Source organism: Falco naumanni, chromosome 8 (genome assembly GCF_017639655.2).
Source record: "Falco naumanni isolate bFalNau1 chromosome 8, bFalNau1.pat, whole genome shotgun sequence".
Classification (NCBI taxonomy): domain Eukaryota; kingdom Metazoa; phylum Chordata; class Aves; order Falconiformes; family Falconidae; genus Falco; species Falco naumanni.
In genome coordinates this window covers 3,655,133-3,672,820 of record NC_054061.1, presented here as the reverse complement: position 1 = coordinate 3,672,820, position 17,688 = coordinate 3,655,133, and the positions used below count along the sequence as shown (strand labels likewise).

Genomic DNA, 17,688 nt, shown 5'->3' with positions numbered 1-17,688 from the left:
GGAGGATGGATGCAGTCCTAGCAGTCTAGATTGCAGCTTTTGGTAGGTAGGACTGCCTGCCTGTCTTCCCCGAAACTGATGTAAATAAGCTGTAAATAATATGGTCAAGTTTGTATTCATAAACCAATATTCATTTTAATGCATAAATAAGCTTGTAATTGTATAGCGACAAAGGGGTTAAAATGTCTGAAAGATCATATAGACTGTTCTGGCAAGAAAGTTGCAAATCTCTGCAAGGGGAGCTGTCCTCCTTATCTGCAAAGCAAGCTGCCCTACCAAGGAGATAACGGGACAGCTGGATGTCCTTGAGTAAAATTACGAGGGGTATTGTAAAAACCCTGGGAAAGATTTCTACAAGTCTGCCAACTCATCACTTTTGAGACCTAAGATGAAAAGTACACCATGAGGAAGACCTACGGCCTTCCTCCCATAGACCACTGCCCACATTCTAAAGACCCCGGCCCACAATTTTTGGAAGAATCTGCGCAAGCGTGAAAGACTGATAAGCTAATTAGCATACGAAGCGAGGGTAGGCGGGTTCAGGTAATGAATATGTATAGGCGTTAATGGAATATTCATTGTTTCATTATATAAATATAAGTTAATCTGCCCCTCCGGGTGTGTACGATTGGTGGAAGGATCCCCCGTACACCCGGCGCCGACAATAAAGAATATTTAGTCACTAAAATCTAGTTTTGGACCTGTGAATCAAAACGTATTGAAAAACATCAGCAGAGAAAAAGGAAAAAAAAAAAAAAAAAAAAGAGAAAGGTTGGGGTAGTATGCACATCACGTTACCAACAAAGATAAACTGGAATATTGCTAGAGTACAGGGACAAATAAATCTTACTCATCACAGAATAAGACCACCATTCCACGAGAAGTTTATGAGTACTCTCAAATTGATTTCCATGTGCAACAGAGGGGGGAAAAATAAAGTTAGCAACTTACTATTTATACATACATAGCTATGACTCCTTTCCTCCACCTTCTGATATTTGAGTGAAAGGATAACAACAATTAAGTTACCATACCAGCATTATTAATTCATTAAAAAATAAGCATCATCCATCTGTTTTCTGATACCTTGCAGTTCATACGTGCTTTTTGCCTTAATTCAAATATATGGGACTTGCCTGTAACAAGCAATACACATCTCACGTTAAAATTCAGAAAGCTAAGTACACTGAAAGGGTGGGCTTATGTATACAATTTAAAAATCACACAATACAGCAGCCTCCCAACTCTCACAAATCCTGTGTGCATTTTGAAGTCCACACAGGCGTGACCACACTCCATCTACTGCAGTCGGATTCAATTACACTTCAGGGAGGCAAGGGACAAACAAAACAAGCCGCTGGATTTCAAGTGAAATCTGTACAAGGTGTATCAAAACATTTCAGTGCCAGCTAGAGTTGCTTAACTATGACTGAGATGTCAGGAGAACAAACAGCATTTCACTGACAAAAAAGAAAGGCTAAGGCTATTGGTCTGCTAACGTTGTCAACAGGCATCTTCAGACAGAATTTAAACGATATTAAAAAAAGCCCAGAGAAAAATGGTTCTGTTTTAAAGTATTAACTTTATTAATAAATATACATCCATATGATGATGTAAATACAGATCATGAACACTACTCCATTCCCATACACATAATTGCACACGAGTAGCTCAAGTTCATGGACATAAAAACATACACAGTATCTAATCAGGCTTTTTACAGCAGAGGATGGGGTGCTGATACTAGTTAGTTAACAGATTATTGTTTCCCCCCCCAAAGTAAACCTGTGGAAAAGCAAATGATGAAAGGTTAGAGTATCAGAAAAGTGGTTCAAATTTCAGAATACAGATTTTTCTATTTGAAAAAAAAAATCACAAGGATAAAGATCTAAACTCTACTAAAGTCATAAATATATTTAAGCAGTGTTAAAATATATGCATTAAAATAGAGAAGAATAAACTTCTTTTGTGGTCAGAAATGAAGTCTGCAGTTCAAAGTATTTATGATTGTTACCAACCATTTTAACTGTCAACTCTAAGGATAGCGTGAAACATTATTATACATATAACAAAGAATGGCAGAGTCACAGCTAATGAAACCATCAGACAAATGACTTCACATTGCTCTGCCTTTTAAAGCTCTTCAAAAACGGGGGAGGGAGTTAAATTCTCATCTGAATTACTCTGTGTATTGTAGTTCCAAGTAATTCTTTTCACAGACACATCACTTTTCACTGACAAGGCTTGGTTTTGTCCTAACTGAACTCTTAAGATCTTTCAGACAAAATGAAAATATATTCATTCAGAACAGAGATCTTTAATGGCTCTTGATACATAGTTATTTTGATTAAACTAAATCCAAGACATAAAGAACATTGCTTTAACGACAAAGCTAACTGCTGATTTAAAAAATACTATCTTTGATATCAGTCAGCCACTTCTGATGGTATCTGATTTTTTTTCTGCCAAAATATGGTGCTAGCATCTTGAATATGTCCAGTGCAAGACTTTGTAGTAGCAAAATTATTTGGTTTTACAGTTTAAGTAAATTTAATCAGAAACTGAATAGTAGTTACTATATGTATATTAAACAGTGAACTTGTATAGCATCATTAAGGAATAATAGCAAGCTAATACACTTCATTTATGTATAAATAAGACGTTAGAAACTTGATACTTAAAGGAAATCATTAAAAACCAAACTTGACATGTAGATCTTCTGAACAGTGTTGACACACAACAGTGATCCTAGCTTATGAATAGCTGATTTGTGATATATAATATAAAATAAGCGATTTACCTTACAAGTAATGTTTCATACTATGGGGGGAAAAGGCCAGTTTTCCCACTGGTACTAGTAAAGTTTAGGCATTAACATGCTGTTTCAGTGTTTCTCATGGAAAGAAAAGTGTTGAAAAAAGCACAATGCATTCTGCAGGTAATACACAGGAAAAGCAGAAGTAGTTGAAAATTCCATTCCTAGTTCACTTTGAATCTCTTAACAACTTCCATCTTCCCCTCACTGCACGGCACCAGTAAACTATAGTCAGATATAAAACAAAGCAGAATTAGGAAATGCCCAGCAGTGCACTTCTGGTCTCCTTGCTAAATCTAGAGCGCCGAGCAGCCCATTACAGGCTCTCTGAACACTTTTCTACTTTATGCTCATCATTTCACAATTGACAACATTAATTGGGTTTTACTGGGATTATATTCCATCTGATATAATTAATAAACACTGTAATGAACAGAAATTGCTTAGATGATTTCATTATTTCATCAGCATACTTGAATACAAAATTCATTATACTAGCAGAACAGCAATACATCTGCATTATCTCCTGACACACAGCACAGCACCATTGAGTAGATGCACAAGTGAGAAATGGAACAGGAGCGAACAGCATAAACAGGCGGAGGTAAGAAGTGGAGTTTCTCCAAGGTACAGTGGTGACATGCAACTCGTTCCTTGCCAGCGAGATGTGACACTCCTGCAGTTACTACATTCAGCTGAAGAGGACTGCTTTCCCAGCTGAGTTCAGGAAAGAACTTAAAGCAGTCTTTTTGTTGAAAAATCATCTGATTAAAAACAGCCAATACAACACAGATCCTGAGGGTGAATTAACTCATGTTAGCGTTTTGTGTGTGTCAGAAGTTACATCGTTCTGAGAAAGACTGCTAAATTTCAGACTTGCGAGTTTGTTGAGGAACAGAACATATAACTGGATTTCATAGCTTCAGCATGAAGACACTATTTTTTTAGTAGCAGTTTAGCTGCCATTAGTTCATCTATCGACTAAGGAGCCATCCAGTATAGTTGAGGTTCATTGTCTTAGTTGCCAGTGCATACACAGTTCCCCCAAAACAATTCAACACACCTATTGTAAAGTACAGCATAAAGTCCAGCTCAATATGTGTTAGGCATCACTGGAACACCTGAAGGCTTGCTGCTTTTTTCCTGATAAAAAAGGTATGAAACATGACATCTGTTTCTTAAGTTGTCATCACTGAAATCAAGAGGTCTCATCAAAATGACAGCAGGCCAGAATAGCATATAGGTTAACAAAAATTATCAGCATCATTACTCATTCAGCACAGGCTCAATTAACCCAAATTTTTCTGCTCCCCCAGATCTGCAAACTCTAGATATTCCCCCTCCCCAGATATTTGAAACTACAAATTTATCATAAAGTCACTTATATGTGAAACAACTTTAAACATAAACTTTCTTCCAGATGAAGGAAAAAAAAAAAAGCTTTAATTCCAGTAAAGTAAATTTAGAACAAACAATATGCAACATTGAGGACTGATTATTTTAAGTCTAGATGAAAGTATTTTACACACACACTCACACTCTCACACTTAAAAAAAAATTAAACACACCCAGTTGAAAAATGGAACATTTCTTTTGGAAGGAGGGAAGGTTTTAGTTTGAGTCAAGAAAGGTATTTGTAGTTAACCAACGTTTTTTTTCAGCTTGCATGCATAGATGAATTACTTTGTATCTGGGCTCTAGCAGTGCAGTAAACTGCATCCTGTTTGCATCAGCTATACAGTTTGCTTTTATAAATCATGAAAATGGTGTCCTTTGGTAGATATATAAGCTTCCATAACTTAAATATAAGTGTCAAACAACGAAATAACGGTATTTCCAGGAATACCCAGCAAAACTAAGTCTGAAAACTTGGCAACAGTGTCTATTTAAAAAGTTTAATTTGTAAACATTATAGATTAATACTTTAAAAGCTATTAAACTGTTGCCACCTAAGCACAGATTTTAAAGGCAAAAAACAGTGTAAATAGCTATTTACAGGTTTAAGAACATACTGTTTAATATTAACCAAGTGCGTAACTAGAATGAAAAGTACTTAATTTCTTATAAAATATTTCAGATTTCAAAGAACTATTTGTGGTTTGGTATATGTAGTATTAGGCATTTCAAAATTACACAGCAGAATCCTGTAACAGCATAACTAAAAGAACAGCTATCACCTAAAGGCAAATTAGCTTGTATTAATAAGGCGCTGTGAAGCTGTAACATGCTGTACAAATCTCAGTTTTCTTTAATATTTTCAAAAATATTTTTTGAGCATTAGTTGATATTGACTTAATGCTTAACTCCAGAAACAAAAGCCACCTGAAATCAGCACTTTGGAAAAAGGTTGGGTGGATTTGTTTGGGGTTTTTTGAAGTTTAAATATCTATTTGAGGTCTGGAGAAGCTCCTGCAGAAGTGGAAAAAGTAGCTTGCTGCTTTCTTTATCAATTTTTCTTACCGAGTAAGAACTCACCTGGCTAAGTTCCTTATTGTGGGATAGGCCACATCATGAACCAACAGCCAGCTAATTCTGTCCTCCTTATTTCAATTATTTAACGCATAACCACACAAGTGGATTTACCAGAAATTGAAGGTTAAACTAGGGACGTGGACATTACTTAAATATTGACACCAAGGCATAATGCATCACTTCAGACTTTCTTCTAAATTATTATTTAAAACCAACAAAACCCCCTTTAAACCAGTGCCTTCTCAACATTACCTTAGAAGTTACTGAGTTGCACCCGAAGGCTATGGCATTATTTGAATAAGATCTAGAAACTCAGACTTAGGCAAACACTACAACAAAATGCAAGAAACATGCCAAAATTCAGCGTAAAGCGGATTAGTAAGGAGTTACTAATTCCCTCCTCTCATTCATTAGGCTGTTTGATTTTGCTACTGGTTTCACCAACAGCATGTACTCCTCTGTTATGCACCATAGGATAGGGAAAAGCTGCACTGCCACAAGTATAACTTAGATTTGCAAGCCGTGATAGAGCTTTAATGCTACCTGGAGGTCTGCCTGGGCTGACTTTGTATCCTGCTGCTTTAGTTGTACCCAAGGGTCTGCCTGGACTTGTCTTAAATCCAGCTGCTTTGGTGGTCCCCAGGGGTCGACCTGTGCTGGTTCGGTACCCTGCTGATTTTGTGGTCCCTGATGGCCTTCCACGTTTACCGGATCGGTTGAGGTTTTTCTTTTTCTTTAGTTCGTCTTTTGTCTCTATATTCCTGCCACTTGTGGTCTGCAAGTGCGATTCGTTCAATGCATCTTGTCTCTGGCATGCAATTGGTTTGTGGCTGACTGCGTGGCTGTATTTACTCTGCTGTGTGGCATACAAGTCAAACTGATCAGCAGCTCTCACATTGTCTTCGTTAAGGCAAGAACTCTTGCCAGTCCCACAGAAAGCTGTATTACTGCTGGCAACAGGGTGCATCATTTTCTACCAAAAATAAGAGAGACAAATATGCATCAATATATATAAAAATACTGCAGTGTTCCACAAGTGAGAATCTTTCAAAGGCTACCGCTGTTCTTAAAATTAGTCCCAACAACTTTGTCTATTTTTAGTAAACAGTATTGATGTCAGTAAATTACTTTTAAAAATTAGTTTTATTAAGCTTTCACTTAAGGTTCTGTGCAGTAACCTTTACACCCGATTAAAAATTACTATTTAAACCATGTATTATTCAGGTAGGTATAATTGGGGAAGAAGTAAGTTAAAGAACTGAATGAAAGCATTTCAGCAACCAAACTATACAATATCTACTTACCCACCGCAATTTCAAAACCTTTCTAACTGAATCTCATCTAAATTCTAGCTGTTCTAGTTGTACGATTAACCCATCACCTGTGAGCCAAGGAAAAATACAGTATCACTCTCTTGATTTAGTAGATACAGGCTCCTAAAGATATTTTTTTTTCAACTGCAGCAAATTAATAAAACACTAATCAGTTTTGTCATTTCTTGTCAAAATTAATGTGAAGAAAGCAATGGGGAAGGCATTCAGCAGAGACAACGGTGCCATAGTTGGGAAAGCAGAGGTATGAAACGTATCTACTATGAAGTACAAGATGCTGGATTGCAGAAATGCCACTGCTGTCCTAGTTCAAAGAGCAGGTACAAACTGGTGGTAATGCCAACTCTGAGATAACAACTTTGGGAAAAACACCACGACTCCCATTACAGCCGTGCACGTGCATGTTATCACACATCTCCAAATCTTCTGGAAAACAAACATGGCTCATCGAAGTCAACAAGTGTTTTATATAGCCTGCTTTTTTTGTTAAGACAAAAACAACTTGAGCTGTGCTCTGTTTACAGAGGTTTACTTGTTTAAACAAGAATGAAAGCTCTATCTTCAGGACAGCAGAAAGGTGACTCTCACCTGCATGTTACTGCAGGCTAACCCCAGTTTCAACGGACAAACTGACGGCCAGCTGCTAGAAACCACATATGGTCACCATGCGTAATGACAAGCAGCTATTTCTAAGTAAATTGGTTATGATTATATCCATCCTATCAATGCCCTGCAGCATACGTACTGGGGTAGAATCACAACAATTAACAATATTACTGGTATTTAAAAACCTTTTAGTATTAATGCTTCTAAATACCAACTGCACAGATACTGCCTCAGATTTCCTACTAGTGGCAACTACTATGAGAAGCTACCAAAGCACTCAAGGAGCAATACTATTATTTTCACCCATTCAGCTATATTGGTTCCGCAACTTAAAGATGCTGCAAATACTGAGGTTTAAGATAATAATATTTAGCCATGATGAAGACAAGATTAAGCCAATCAGTATGTGGCACATCAGAGTATTTCTACACCCTGCAGTCATGCTTAGGACACCAAGTATTTCTACCTGTGGTAAATTTCTCTAGTAGATTAGGTCTGGAAGATTTATAATATTTTCCATGCAGTAGCTCTTCAATATCATCTACAGCAACCCAATTTAAAGTCCACCATTGATTACTGAATTTGTTCGGCAGTTACGAACGTCTCCTCCCAGCCAGAGAGAAAGCACAGAGCAGAGACTATCTGTTTACCCAGGTGTAAACCCCAGTGCCCTTTTCTTCTAATTACAATGGCTACACTCCTTGCTGTAATACCCAGTTTACCCTGGCTTGTCAAATGTGCATTACAGTGTATGCATTACTCTTGTGCAAATATATGAATATGGTTTTATGTCAAACAGTGAAATTATGATAATAATGTAGCTTAAATATTAGGTTCTAGCAGAGATTATCTGAGTGCTACAGTTCTGGTGTGTTGAATGGGGTACAGTAGAACAAATGTGAAACCACTATTATTGCAGGTGTTGACTAGCAAACAAAATAACTAAGAATAATTAGCAACCCTGCACTTACCAAAGAATAAAGTAAGCAAGCTACTGGTTAGGAGACCAGACAGACTTCTCTGTGCAGCCATAAAAAGGAAGCTTAAGGTTTTCTACAGTTAGCAGTCAAAGAATATGTTACCTTCCTCTAACCCCACTAGAACGGGGCCCACAACATCACAAAAAATACTGGAGATTTTTCATGATATGTAACTGCAAACATAAGCTTTCTGATCATGTACTTTTGCTGCCGAGAGAATAAGCCCAGCAGCTTTGAAAGGCTATTCATCTGTTTGTTGATACACTAGAGGACACTTGGCATGGTTAGCAGCATTCTTGTCTTGGTACTCACTTTAAATGTAGGAATACTGGCTTCAGCCCCAAAAAGCCGCTCCAAGCTTGACTGCCACAAAGAAGGATCAGTTCAGCTGCCCAGTATCCGAGGAACACACCAGAGCAGCGAGAAGGCACTAAATAAACTGGGGGGCCCTGGTGTTTTTCAAAAGACAGCCACCACTTAGACTTGTTTCTGTCTGTGTTACATTGCTATTCTCTGCTTTTTCTCCTCATTAGTCAGGGGGATTTTTCCCTACAGACACCATCCATCTTTCCTGGGGAGAACCATCACAGGTACTCCTAGACAGTGAATATATCCTGCTGCAACTGCCAAATGTTGGAGCTTCATCATCATATGCATGTGGTTTGTGCCTACTGTAATATCTCTGAGACCTCTTGACAAACACTAACTTTACGTACAAAACCTGGCTGATGCTAGTTTACCTTCCACCTGGCTACAGCCAGTGTCACTGTAACTGATGAAAGAAGAAAGACTGTACAGGAACTGTTTAAAATTTCTTACAAGAGGAAGCTTAAAAAAACCCCACACAGTCTTGGTGGAAGACTGCCAATGGGTTTTTTTTTTTTAAATGTGGCCTCTCCCCCCTCCCCGTCCTTCATCAAACCATGAAAATTTCAAGTAGAAGCCAAGGTTCATATTCTGTGCTTTTTATTTAAGACTTTTTTTGAAAAGTTTCAAAAAGGAAATCTGTAATCAAGCTTAGTTACCCTAACATGGACATCTCCGACAAAATTTTACTTCGTTCACATTACAGTGGGGAATAAAAGAATGTAGCGAGTCTATCAGTAGAGTGGAAGAAGGTTTCTTGACAAGGAGATATACATTATAAATGAGAATTGGGATAAAATGCAAAGCTATGCCAATTTAAAAAAAAAATAAAAAAATCGCACTCTAGCTAAACTGCATAGCCAAACACATACAACTTTGTGTGCAAGCATTCTTAAACAAACAGAAAAGTTTCCAGCAAAATAGAACTTAATTGTTTTAAATCTGTAAATAGACACATAAAAGTTATTTGCAACAGTTTATTTAAATCAGCTTTTAAACTGATTCAAGTCACTGGTTGAATGTTTCTGTGTAAATGAATAGTTGAGGCATTGTGGTAATGAAATTTTGTTGTATTTCAAAAAGATTTTTACTGAAAGTGCTGCAGAGGATTTTCTGTACGGATCCTTTCTGATATGGCAATTTATTTCTATACAAATGCTGGGGAAGGGATGAGACAACTGGATAAGGTAGCTTTGGGAAAAGAGAGGCAGCATTAGAGCTTCCCGACAAAGCACAGAAGCTCTACCACTGATAGAAATAAAGAACGAAAAAGGACCATCCATCCAGGACCCACAAAGCCTTGCTGTGGAGGCACTTCTGAACAGGGCAACAACCCCCTCCTTTTATAGTACTGCTGCACTGCCACTCTCCTGCAAATTTAACCTGCTTTAGCACTAGCGAGGCGAGTTTAAAGTTTTCAATTTGCCCCAATAACAGCCAGGCTACCCATCTGTCAATACACAACGTATGAAGCTGCCACTAAGATTTTTTTTTTTTATTTCAGAGACAAGTTTGATGTTTGCTTCTATATATATTATAGCTTAAATAAAAACATTACCCATATTATAGCTTTTCAAACAACAAATACCAGGAAATGTAATCTCCTATTGCCAACAAGGACAATTGTACTTTTAATGAGAGTTAGTATATAAAACCCACTCATTTTTCTTAAGTTTTTCACTGCTGAGCTTGGAGTAGTTGCAACAGTATTAATGCAGCTGCAGGAGGCTGCAGCAGTACATTTTCATCATCATCCAACACAAAGTATGTGACACACTACTTAAAAACACAAGCAGCTACAAGTATTATTTCTGCACTAGTACTCTGAACGTCATTTCTACCAATTAAAACCATTGGAGTGGAGCACAGGACCGGCTCTGTTCAAGATCCTGCATAAAGAACGCTCTATGCCATGCACGACGGCGCAGGGGCTGCAGGCCCTGGGGAATACCAAAGAGCTCATTTTCTTTGCAGGGGGAAGTTTAAGCAGCAGCAGGGGCATTTTCCCTTTCAGGACTGCAACAGAGATATGGTAGTGGTTCTGCTCTCCCTCTTAGCATGGTGGGTGTGAGAAATACTTTCATCACTCAGTTAAAAAAACCCCAATTATATCAGTGTAAATGTTTTTCAAGTGTCCTTTTTACTGTCAGCTCCTTTTCTACACATTAACTCTTGCCAAAGTAGGGCCTTACCCAATTTTTAAAAGCTTCCAAATGCTTGTTTTCACAATGTTGCACCTTACCTTGAGTATTCCCATAAATGTAAATACTTTAAAATATGAAGTCCTATCAGTGGCACAACATACAGTGTTAGACCTGAACCCACCTTTGAAATCTTATCTACTTCTGAAGCTAAGTTTCTCCAGACTGTGCTTATTAAGCACTTTCTGCAGCTGATTGCATAATATGATTTTTCTCATCATTTGACACTAGGTAAACTATATTAAAACCAGCCTAAAACATAAGAAACAATTTCTTTACAGTAGTGACTCACCAGAGCTGTTACATGACAACATGAGACTACAAACCAAAGAGACAACAATTTTGAAAACAAGTTTCTTTCTCAATTGTTCTTAGTGCAAAAAACCCTATAGAGCTCCCCAAACAACACAAGAACATACAAGTCTGGTCCTTTCCCTGGTGACCCAGGTCACTTTCTTACGTGACGGAAGTTATATTTGGAGCTGAAATATCCACCCCCTTCAAATTCCTCTTCCCCTGACGTGCTGGGTGGAGGGGGAGCCTCCTCTCGCAATGGGGCTGCGACTCCTGCTTCTTACCAGAGCTGCAACTTGGGTGCATCTCTGTGCCTCCGGGAGTTCAGGCCTTTTGACTCAGACACCCTTGGAGAAACAGCGCTCTCCAAAGCCTACGCACAAGCCTTGTATTAAAGACAGAAATGAGCACTGCTCTCACAAAGATTAGACACTGTCAGGCCCTAGCTGGGTTAAGTGTCAAGTAAAACGTGAATTTTAGGGATTGTTCATTATTTGACTGCAAAACCAGGCAAACAAGTAATTGTTAGGCTTTCTAACCTTAAAAAACAAGTTAGTCATATCCAAGGGCTGAGTTTCACTAGATGTTAACATCGGCAAGAACGTCAGCAGACTTCTTCCCACCCCAGAAATAAGATCGTAGAACCATGTGATGATAAGAAACAGAACACTTGAAAGGGTTAAGACAGCTTCACAAAAATTCAGGAAGATCACATCAACCATTTAATTAACTGTGCACCTCAAGTTCCACTGATAGTTTGGTTTCATAATCAATAGAAACCACTCTGAATCTGCATCTTTTTCTCATAGGGACAATCTTGCCCTTTCCTCTTCTCCTACATTCCCACTCCTTGTGCCAACAATTGTGCAAGAGCAGGACAAGCTAGCAACAGGGAACTGACCCAGGTGAAAACTAAACCAATAAGAAAGCGAAAGCAACAGCTGGCTGGCATTGAGGCAGGAGGAATGGAAACACGCATTTCCATTAGAACCACAGAGACAGACTGAGGTCCCAGGTCAGCCTAAACCATGTTACCCACTGGCTGCCACTGACCCACTACCCCCCGGTCGTAGTTACTTAAAAAACTAATCAGACCTCGAAAAGATGACTTGGACAACTTAATGAACTTAGAAGACCTGACTGAAGGGTATGACAAGTCCCAAACAGAACACAGTAAATGGAGGCTGGTGAAAAACCCTCACATCTGGGGATGGGGCAGCCATCAGGCCAGACAGACTGGCTTAGAAGAGTAAGGTTGTGAAACTGCACCCTGATTATTCTGTGGTTCTGTAATTACCAAACTTCAAGGCAATCTCAATATGCATATGAATGATGGAGCAGGTACAAGTAGATCTTTATAAAGAAAGGATTATTAGTGTTTGTGAATTGTCCATTCACCTCAAGGAGCTATTCCCAAGTAAACAGGAGCAGACCTCGCCATAGCCTTGAACAATGGCTTTGAGGAGCTGGAGATGCTTATTCATCTCCGTGGGTGTTCTCGCCCACCTGCTCTTCTCCCCAGGGAACAGACCTCATGGTAGTCTAGAACAATAGCTCAGAGAAGTAAGAGGTACTCATTCATCTCAGTGGGTGATCTCACCTACCCTCTCCTCTTTCCCTAACCTCCTCCCACAAAAAGATTTTAAAGCTTAAGAGATGGATCAAACGTCATCTTCCTGATGTGTGCTTCCACGGTGGTTTCTGTGACAGGCCTAGTGCAAAAGGCTCCAGACACCTGTCAACACACCCAAACACAGCCACTACAGCGTACTTATGCTAGACTGCAGAAAGACAAAGTCCACTTGTTGAATCTCTTCGATACAGTCAACAGATAAACAAGTGGGACTTTATTTTGTTTAAGGTTGCAACTAAAACCTGAAGGATATATACACACACACACACAAAAAGTTGTAAGAGAAACTGCGGCATCTGAAGACTGACATAGAAATAAACCATAATTTAAGAAATTTATTAACTGAGTGCACCTCCTACTCTGTCATTTTGCAAAAATAAAAAAACCCACGTGGATCAAAATAACTGCTACTTTCTTCAGAGAGATACCCAGTGAGAAATGCGTGCAAATTAAAGGTGCAACTGTTAACTAATTAATTAATTACCCCAGAAGGTCTACGCACAAATAAGGATGTACTAAACTATCTGTAACTACCCGCAAGAACATACACGGCTTGCATGCGGCATGCCAGAAGGCAGAGGCACAGCAGGAACGTATCGGGGGCTACCCGGGTACCCTGACACGACAGAAGGCACGCGCTACTTAGGTATGTTACGGAAACACCCCCATGGACGGCACGCATGCATGCAAATCCCCCACACTAATGGAAATACGTTCTGAGTAGAAGCACTGCACATACACTATCCCCACGCAGGAGAGCTGCGGGTGCTGGAGGGAATTAGTAATTCCCGAGCGCGCAGCGAGACCAGGCCGGGGCGCAGGAGGCCCCAGCTCCACCTGAGGAGGCCGAGGGCCAGCTGAAGGGACAAAGCGGCGGCGCGGCTCCCTCCTGCCCCGGCCCGCCGCCCCAGCTGCCGTCCCCGCGCCCGGGTCGCTGCGCAGGGGCTCGCCTCGCGTGTCACCTGCCCTGCGCGGGCAGCAGCACACAGGGCCCGGCGCACCCCGCCCGGGCGAGGGGGCAGCAGGACGGGGCGGCGATGGCGCAGCTCCCCTCCCGCGGCCCTGCGGGGCCGGGCTCCCGCACCGCGGAACGGCGCGCCGCCGGGGCCCTCCGTACGGGGGCCGGGGGATTCCCCTCAGCGGCGGGGGCTGGAGGCGGCCGGCGGGGGAGGGGAGCGGAACGGCCCCGCTGCGCTGCGCTCCGCTCCCCTCCCCTCCCCCGCCGGCCGCGTCTCCATCTTGCCCGCCCGCCGCCTTCCACGGCGCGGAGAAGGGACCGGGGGGCGCAGGCCCGGCCCGCACCTACCTGAGGGGATCGGGGCGGCCTTGCAGGGCGGCGGACAGGCGGGCGGGAGCGAGCGGCCGCCTCCCCCACACCCCGCCGGGCAGCTGCAGGGAGCGGCGCTGCGGCGGGCGCGGGCGGGCGGGAGGGCGGGGCGCGCTCCCGAGCGGGGCCGCGCCGCGGGGGCGCGCTGCGAGCGTGCGCGGGGCGGGGCCGGCGGGGCGCTCCTCCCGCCTCCCGGGCGCTCAGTGTCGAGCACCCGCCGCCATTTTGTCCTGCGGGCGGGAAGGGAGGCGGCGGGCGGGCGGCCGAGGTGCGAGGCGAGCAGGGAGAGGCGAGGGGCCAGGCGAGTCCGGCCTCCCCCCCGGCGGCACCGTGCTTGCCCACACGGGATGAGGCAGGGCCGCCGGGCAGGCTGCGAGGCCAGCTGCAATGGCGTGCAGTGGCCTTGAGTGCAGGCAGGCCTTCCCCATCACCCTGAGCCTGTGACGAGGCAGGGGAGTGCCTGCACTGAGCTCTCATTCTAGTTCTTCACCACGAGTAGCGTTATTCATGTTCGTCTTTGCATCTGGCTCCTAAGGATAAATTATGGACTTTATAGTAAAAGAAGCCATGGAACATGTCCTGTATATTTTAAATACTGTAAATGGTTAAGCACATTCATGGAAGCTGATTTAGGATTCCTGGTGTTCCCATTACTTTTATTTGAAGGGAGGAGTGTGGTATATTCTGTTCCAAAAATACACGTGTTGTAATCCATTATAGAATAGCCAAGCTTTAGGACTGCATTAAAATAATGTATTGGGTGAGTTCTTTTTCACCGCTGGCTTCGCATTGAGGAAGGCAGTCATTTCCAACGTAACTCTTGCAGGGTCGAGTCCACGTACCATTAGCCACTCCACTGGCATCTTACAGCACCAGCTGCAATGAAGTGCTGTTGATTATTAAATATTTTGCCCTGTTTCATCCATCTATGGTCTCAAGAGTTTAGTATTGCAATGGCACTTCACTATAAACAAGACTTTATACCTTTGAGTGGCAATAGCAACTTCAACTATTTCAAAACAGATCCCATAGAAACTGGAATTTTAAGTGCCTAGGGCTTTTCACCATCTAACCTCTTGCTGTCAAGGTCATTTTCAGAGAAACAATGTGACAGCCCACTCTGTGGTGGGCTATGACCAACAGAATTTTTTATCCACATTTGTTAATGACCGTAACAGAAACAGTGCCACTGTATATTCACCCAAACCTTCCTCTGGTTTGGGCCATCGATAGACAGTAGCACATACACCTTCAAATCACAGGGTCTGTATGAGCATGTAAGTTCTTAAATGACCGACATATGAGAGAGTCTGAAAGATTTTAGATGAGGTCTTAGAAAACAAAAACACAAAGGACCAGGCTCAAAAGAACCCACAGCTTTTACAAATAGCTAACTCTGTTTTTCTAAATATTTTCCTCTCCTGCTGTTGTTTGGGGAGCTGACTGCTATACTCCAACCCCGTGATACTCCATTTCTACAATACTTGGAGCTCTTCAGGCCAAAAATTGCTGTGAAACATCCTGCCAAGATGATGGTTCAGTTTTTTGCCAGTGCTTCCTAACGCATGCAGGAATCTTCACTTGCAATATAAAAAAGCAGCAGGGAAAGGCAGCATTTATTTAGCTTAATTTAGCAAATGATTCAGTTTATTTACAAACCTCATCTTTATGCTGTTTTTAATTCTTGTTGGAAACGCTACTGCCAATCAAAAGCAGTAGAGTTCAATACCTGTTTGGTACCCTGGTATTTTCCTTTTAATATCAGCCTGGAAGGTGACAGAAGTCAGGCTGGGCTCAGGCCCCTGATTTATCTAGAAGAAACCGTGATCGCAACAGAACGCAGAAGCAGTCAGATAGTACAGAGGAGCAAACTTGTAATGTGAAGCAGTGACAGGTTCCATCCCAAGAAGCTGTGAAAGAGCAAGATCTGAACATTTGGCCTTGGAGCTGGACGTGCCTCTGTGAAGGCACTGCCGCGCGAGCGCTCTGTATCGTGCTCCGGGCAGACCCACGCCAGATGAGCCAGCTCTTGTGCCCACAGTGCTCAAATAATCTGGTAGGAACAGGGTCCGGTTTCCTCATCTGTACGCTGCGCTAATAAAAAGAGGAACAGAACAAAAAATAAATAGGTCTGTGACTATCTTATTTTGTGAAAGCTCCCCAGGGCCTGAAGCACAGCTGTTATTCAGGCTGTGAATCTGTTTCCTCTTCTTCTTCTAAAGGACTGCCATCACTAGCAGTAGCAAATGATTACATTAATTAATCTGTAAAGTAAAAGATGCAATGAAATGCTGCCCTCTTCTACATCTGGACCACAAAGTCCCATTCCCTTCCTCCCTTACTGGAGATCTCACTGGAGGATCCAAATTTTAAAGGAGAGGAAGGGCCTAAAAGCACAAGTTCCTCCTCCTGCCAGCACAGGAGCTTCTCCCTGGTCCTCAGCTACGCAGCATGCTGAGCAAGCTGGGGGAGTTCAGAACCGTAACTGCCGCAACCTTCTGCCTATTTAACTGTGAATTGCTGGAGCTGATAACTTCTACAAATTCATTTGCTTGCTGACATGCACTGGTGGAGGAAACGTAGGTTTTAGTTAAGATCAAGGATTTTCATTAAGTGTAATGTTTTCCTTGCTCAGCGGGTAGTTTCACAACGGATGCCCAGTGGTATTTATTGTTCTGAGAAACGTGTTTGTGATGATGAACTTGGTACTTAGAATGGCCAAAGTATAAAATAACTTAAGAATCATACGCTGACTCCACAGTAGGTTATTAACAATTTCTTAGCTCACTAGAACTACTTAGTTCTGAGATACTAATTCATTTACCTCTGCTTATGCTGGCCAGCTTGACAATTTTGTATCTCTGAGTTCGACTAAAGAAAAATATTTAAATTTGTTTCAGATGAGAAGTGTCTCAAAGAAGCAATGTTTGGGTGGCAATCACTCAGACTAATGGTCATTTATTTCAATTGTTTCCACTGTAGCTAAAATTATGAAAACAAATCTTCCTCCCTAGCACTATATAAACATTTTACAAAATGTACATTTTGGGATAAGTTTGAGTCCAGCTGCGTGCCTTTTATCTTTACATTTTTAGGTTGCTCTCTGCCTCCACTCCCCCCCTACAGCCGGTTAGCTGGAAGCCAGAATTTCTTCTGCAAACGCCAAGCTCTAAGAACACAAACTTGTTTAAGCTGAGACCATATTTGGAAGAGATCTGGGTCAAGAAAAATAATCAAAGGAAAGTGCATTCCTCGAGCGTCACGTGAGGAGGCCAGAACGCGCACACAGGGCCCAGTGCTCACGCTCAGAGAACGCAAAGGGGCTGCGCACGACCTTCACAAGCAGCTCCCTGCGAGCAGGCTTGTGCAAGGGCTGGTTTCACACTGACACAGAGAACCACCCCACCGGCCTACTGAGGCCAGTTCAGAGAAGGCTCTCTTAATAGAGGTGTTCAGCAACGCACCACCAATGCGTCCATGGCAGAAATCTAAACTCTTAATTCTGCCACGCTACACAGGCTGCATCCTCACAGATACACGTACCTGTCTCTCTAACTCTGTCACTGGCTTTGCTGCAGTAACCGCCGTTTCTTATTAATATGAACATGTCTGAAGGACTGAAATAGCACAGTGTGCTCGCTCCCCCTAAGAAACCAGCAATCT

At 42.0% G+C, this 17,688-nt stretch overlaps 1 protein-coding gene across 2 annotated transcripts; it reads right to left on the bottom strand.

The window, feature by feature from the left end:
- Window positions 1-1,562: 1,562 nt before the first annotated feature.
- C8H5orf24 (chromosome 8 C5orf24 homolog) lies at window positions 1,563-14,135 on the bottom strand. Of its 2 annotated transcripts, XM_040603829.1 has the most exons (3): window positions 14,005-14,135; window positions 5,831-6,260; window positions 1,563-3,958 (listed from the first exon to the last, which is right to left on the bottom strand). In XM_040603829.1, the coding sequence occupies exons 2-3, from the start codon at window positions 6,255-6,257 to the stop codon at window positions 3,918-3,920; spliced, it is 468 nt and encodes a 155-aa protein (XP_040459763.1). In that variant the 5' UTR covers window positions 6,258-6,260; window positions 14,005-14,135; the 3' UTR covers window positions 1,563-3,917. The 2 variants fall into 2 exon arrangements, with proteins under 2 accessions (XP_040459763.1, XP_040459762.1); XM_040603828.1 differs by having other exon boundaries at window positions 1,563-6,260.
- Between the last annotated feature and the right edge of the window lie 3,553 nt (window positions 14,136-17,688).

Coding starts and splice junctions, on each gene's coding strand:
- C8H5orf24 (XM_040603828.1), bottom strand. CDS start 6,257: ATGATGCACCCTGTTGCCAGCAGTAATACAGCTTTCTGTGGGACTGGC.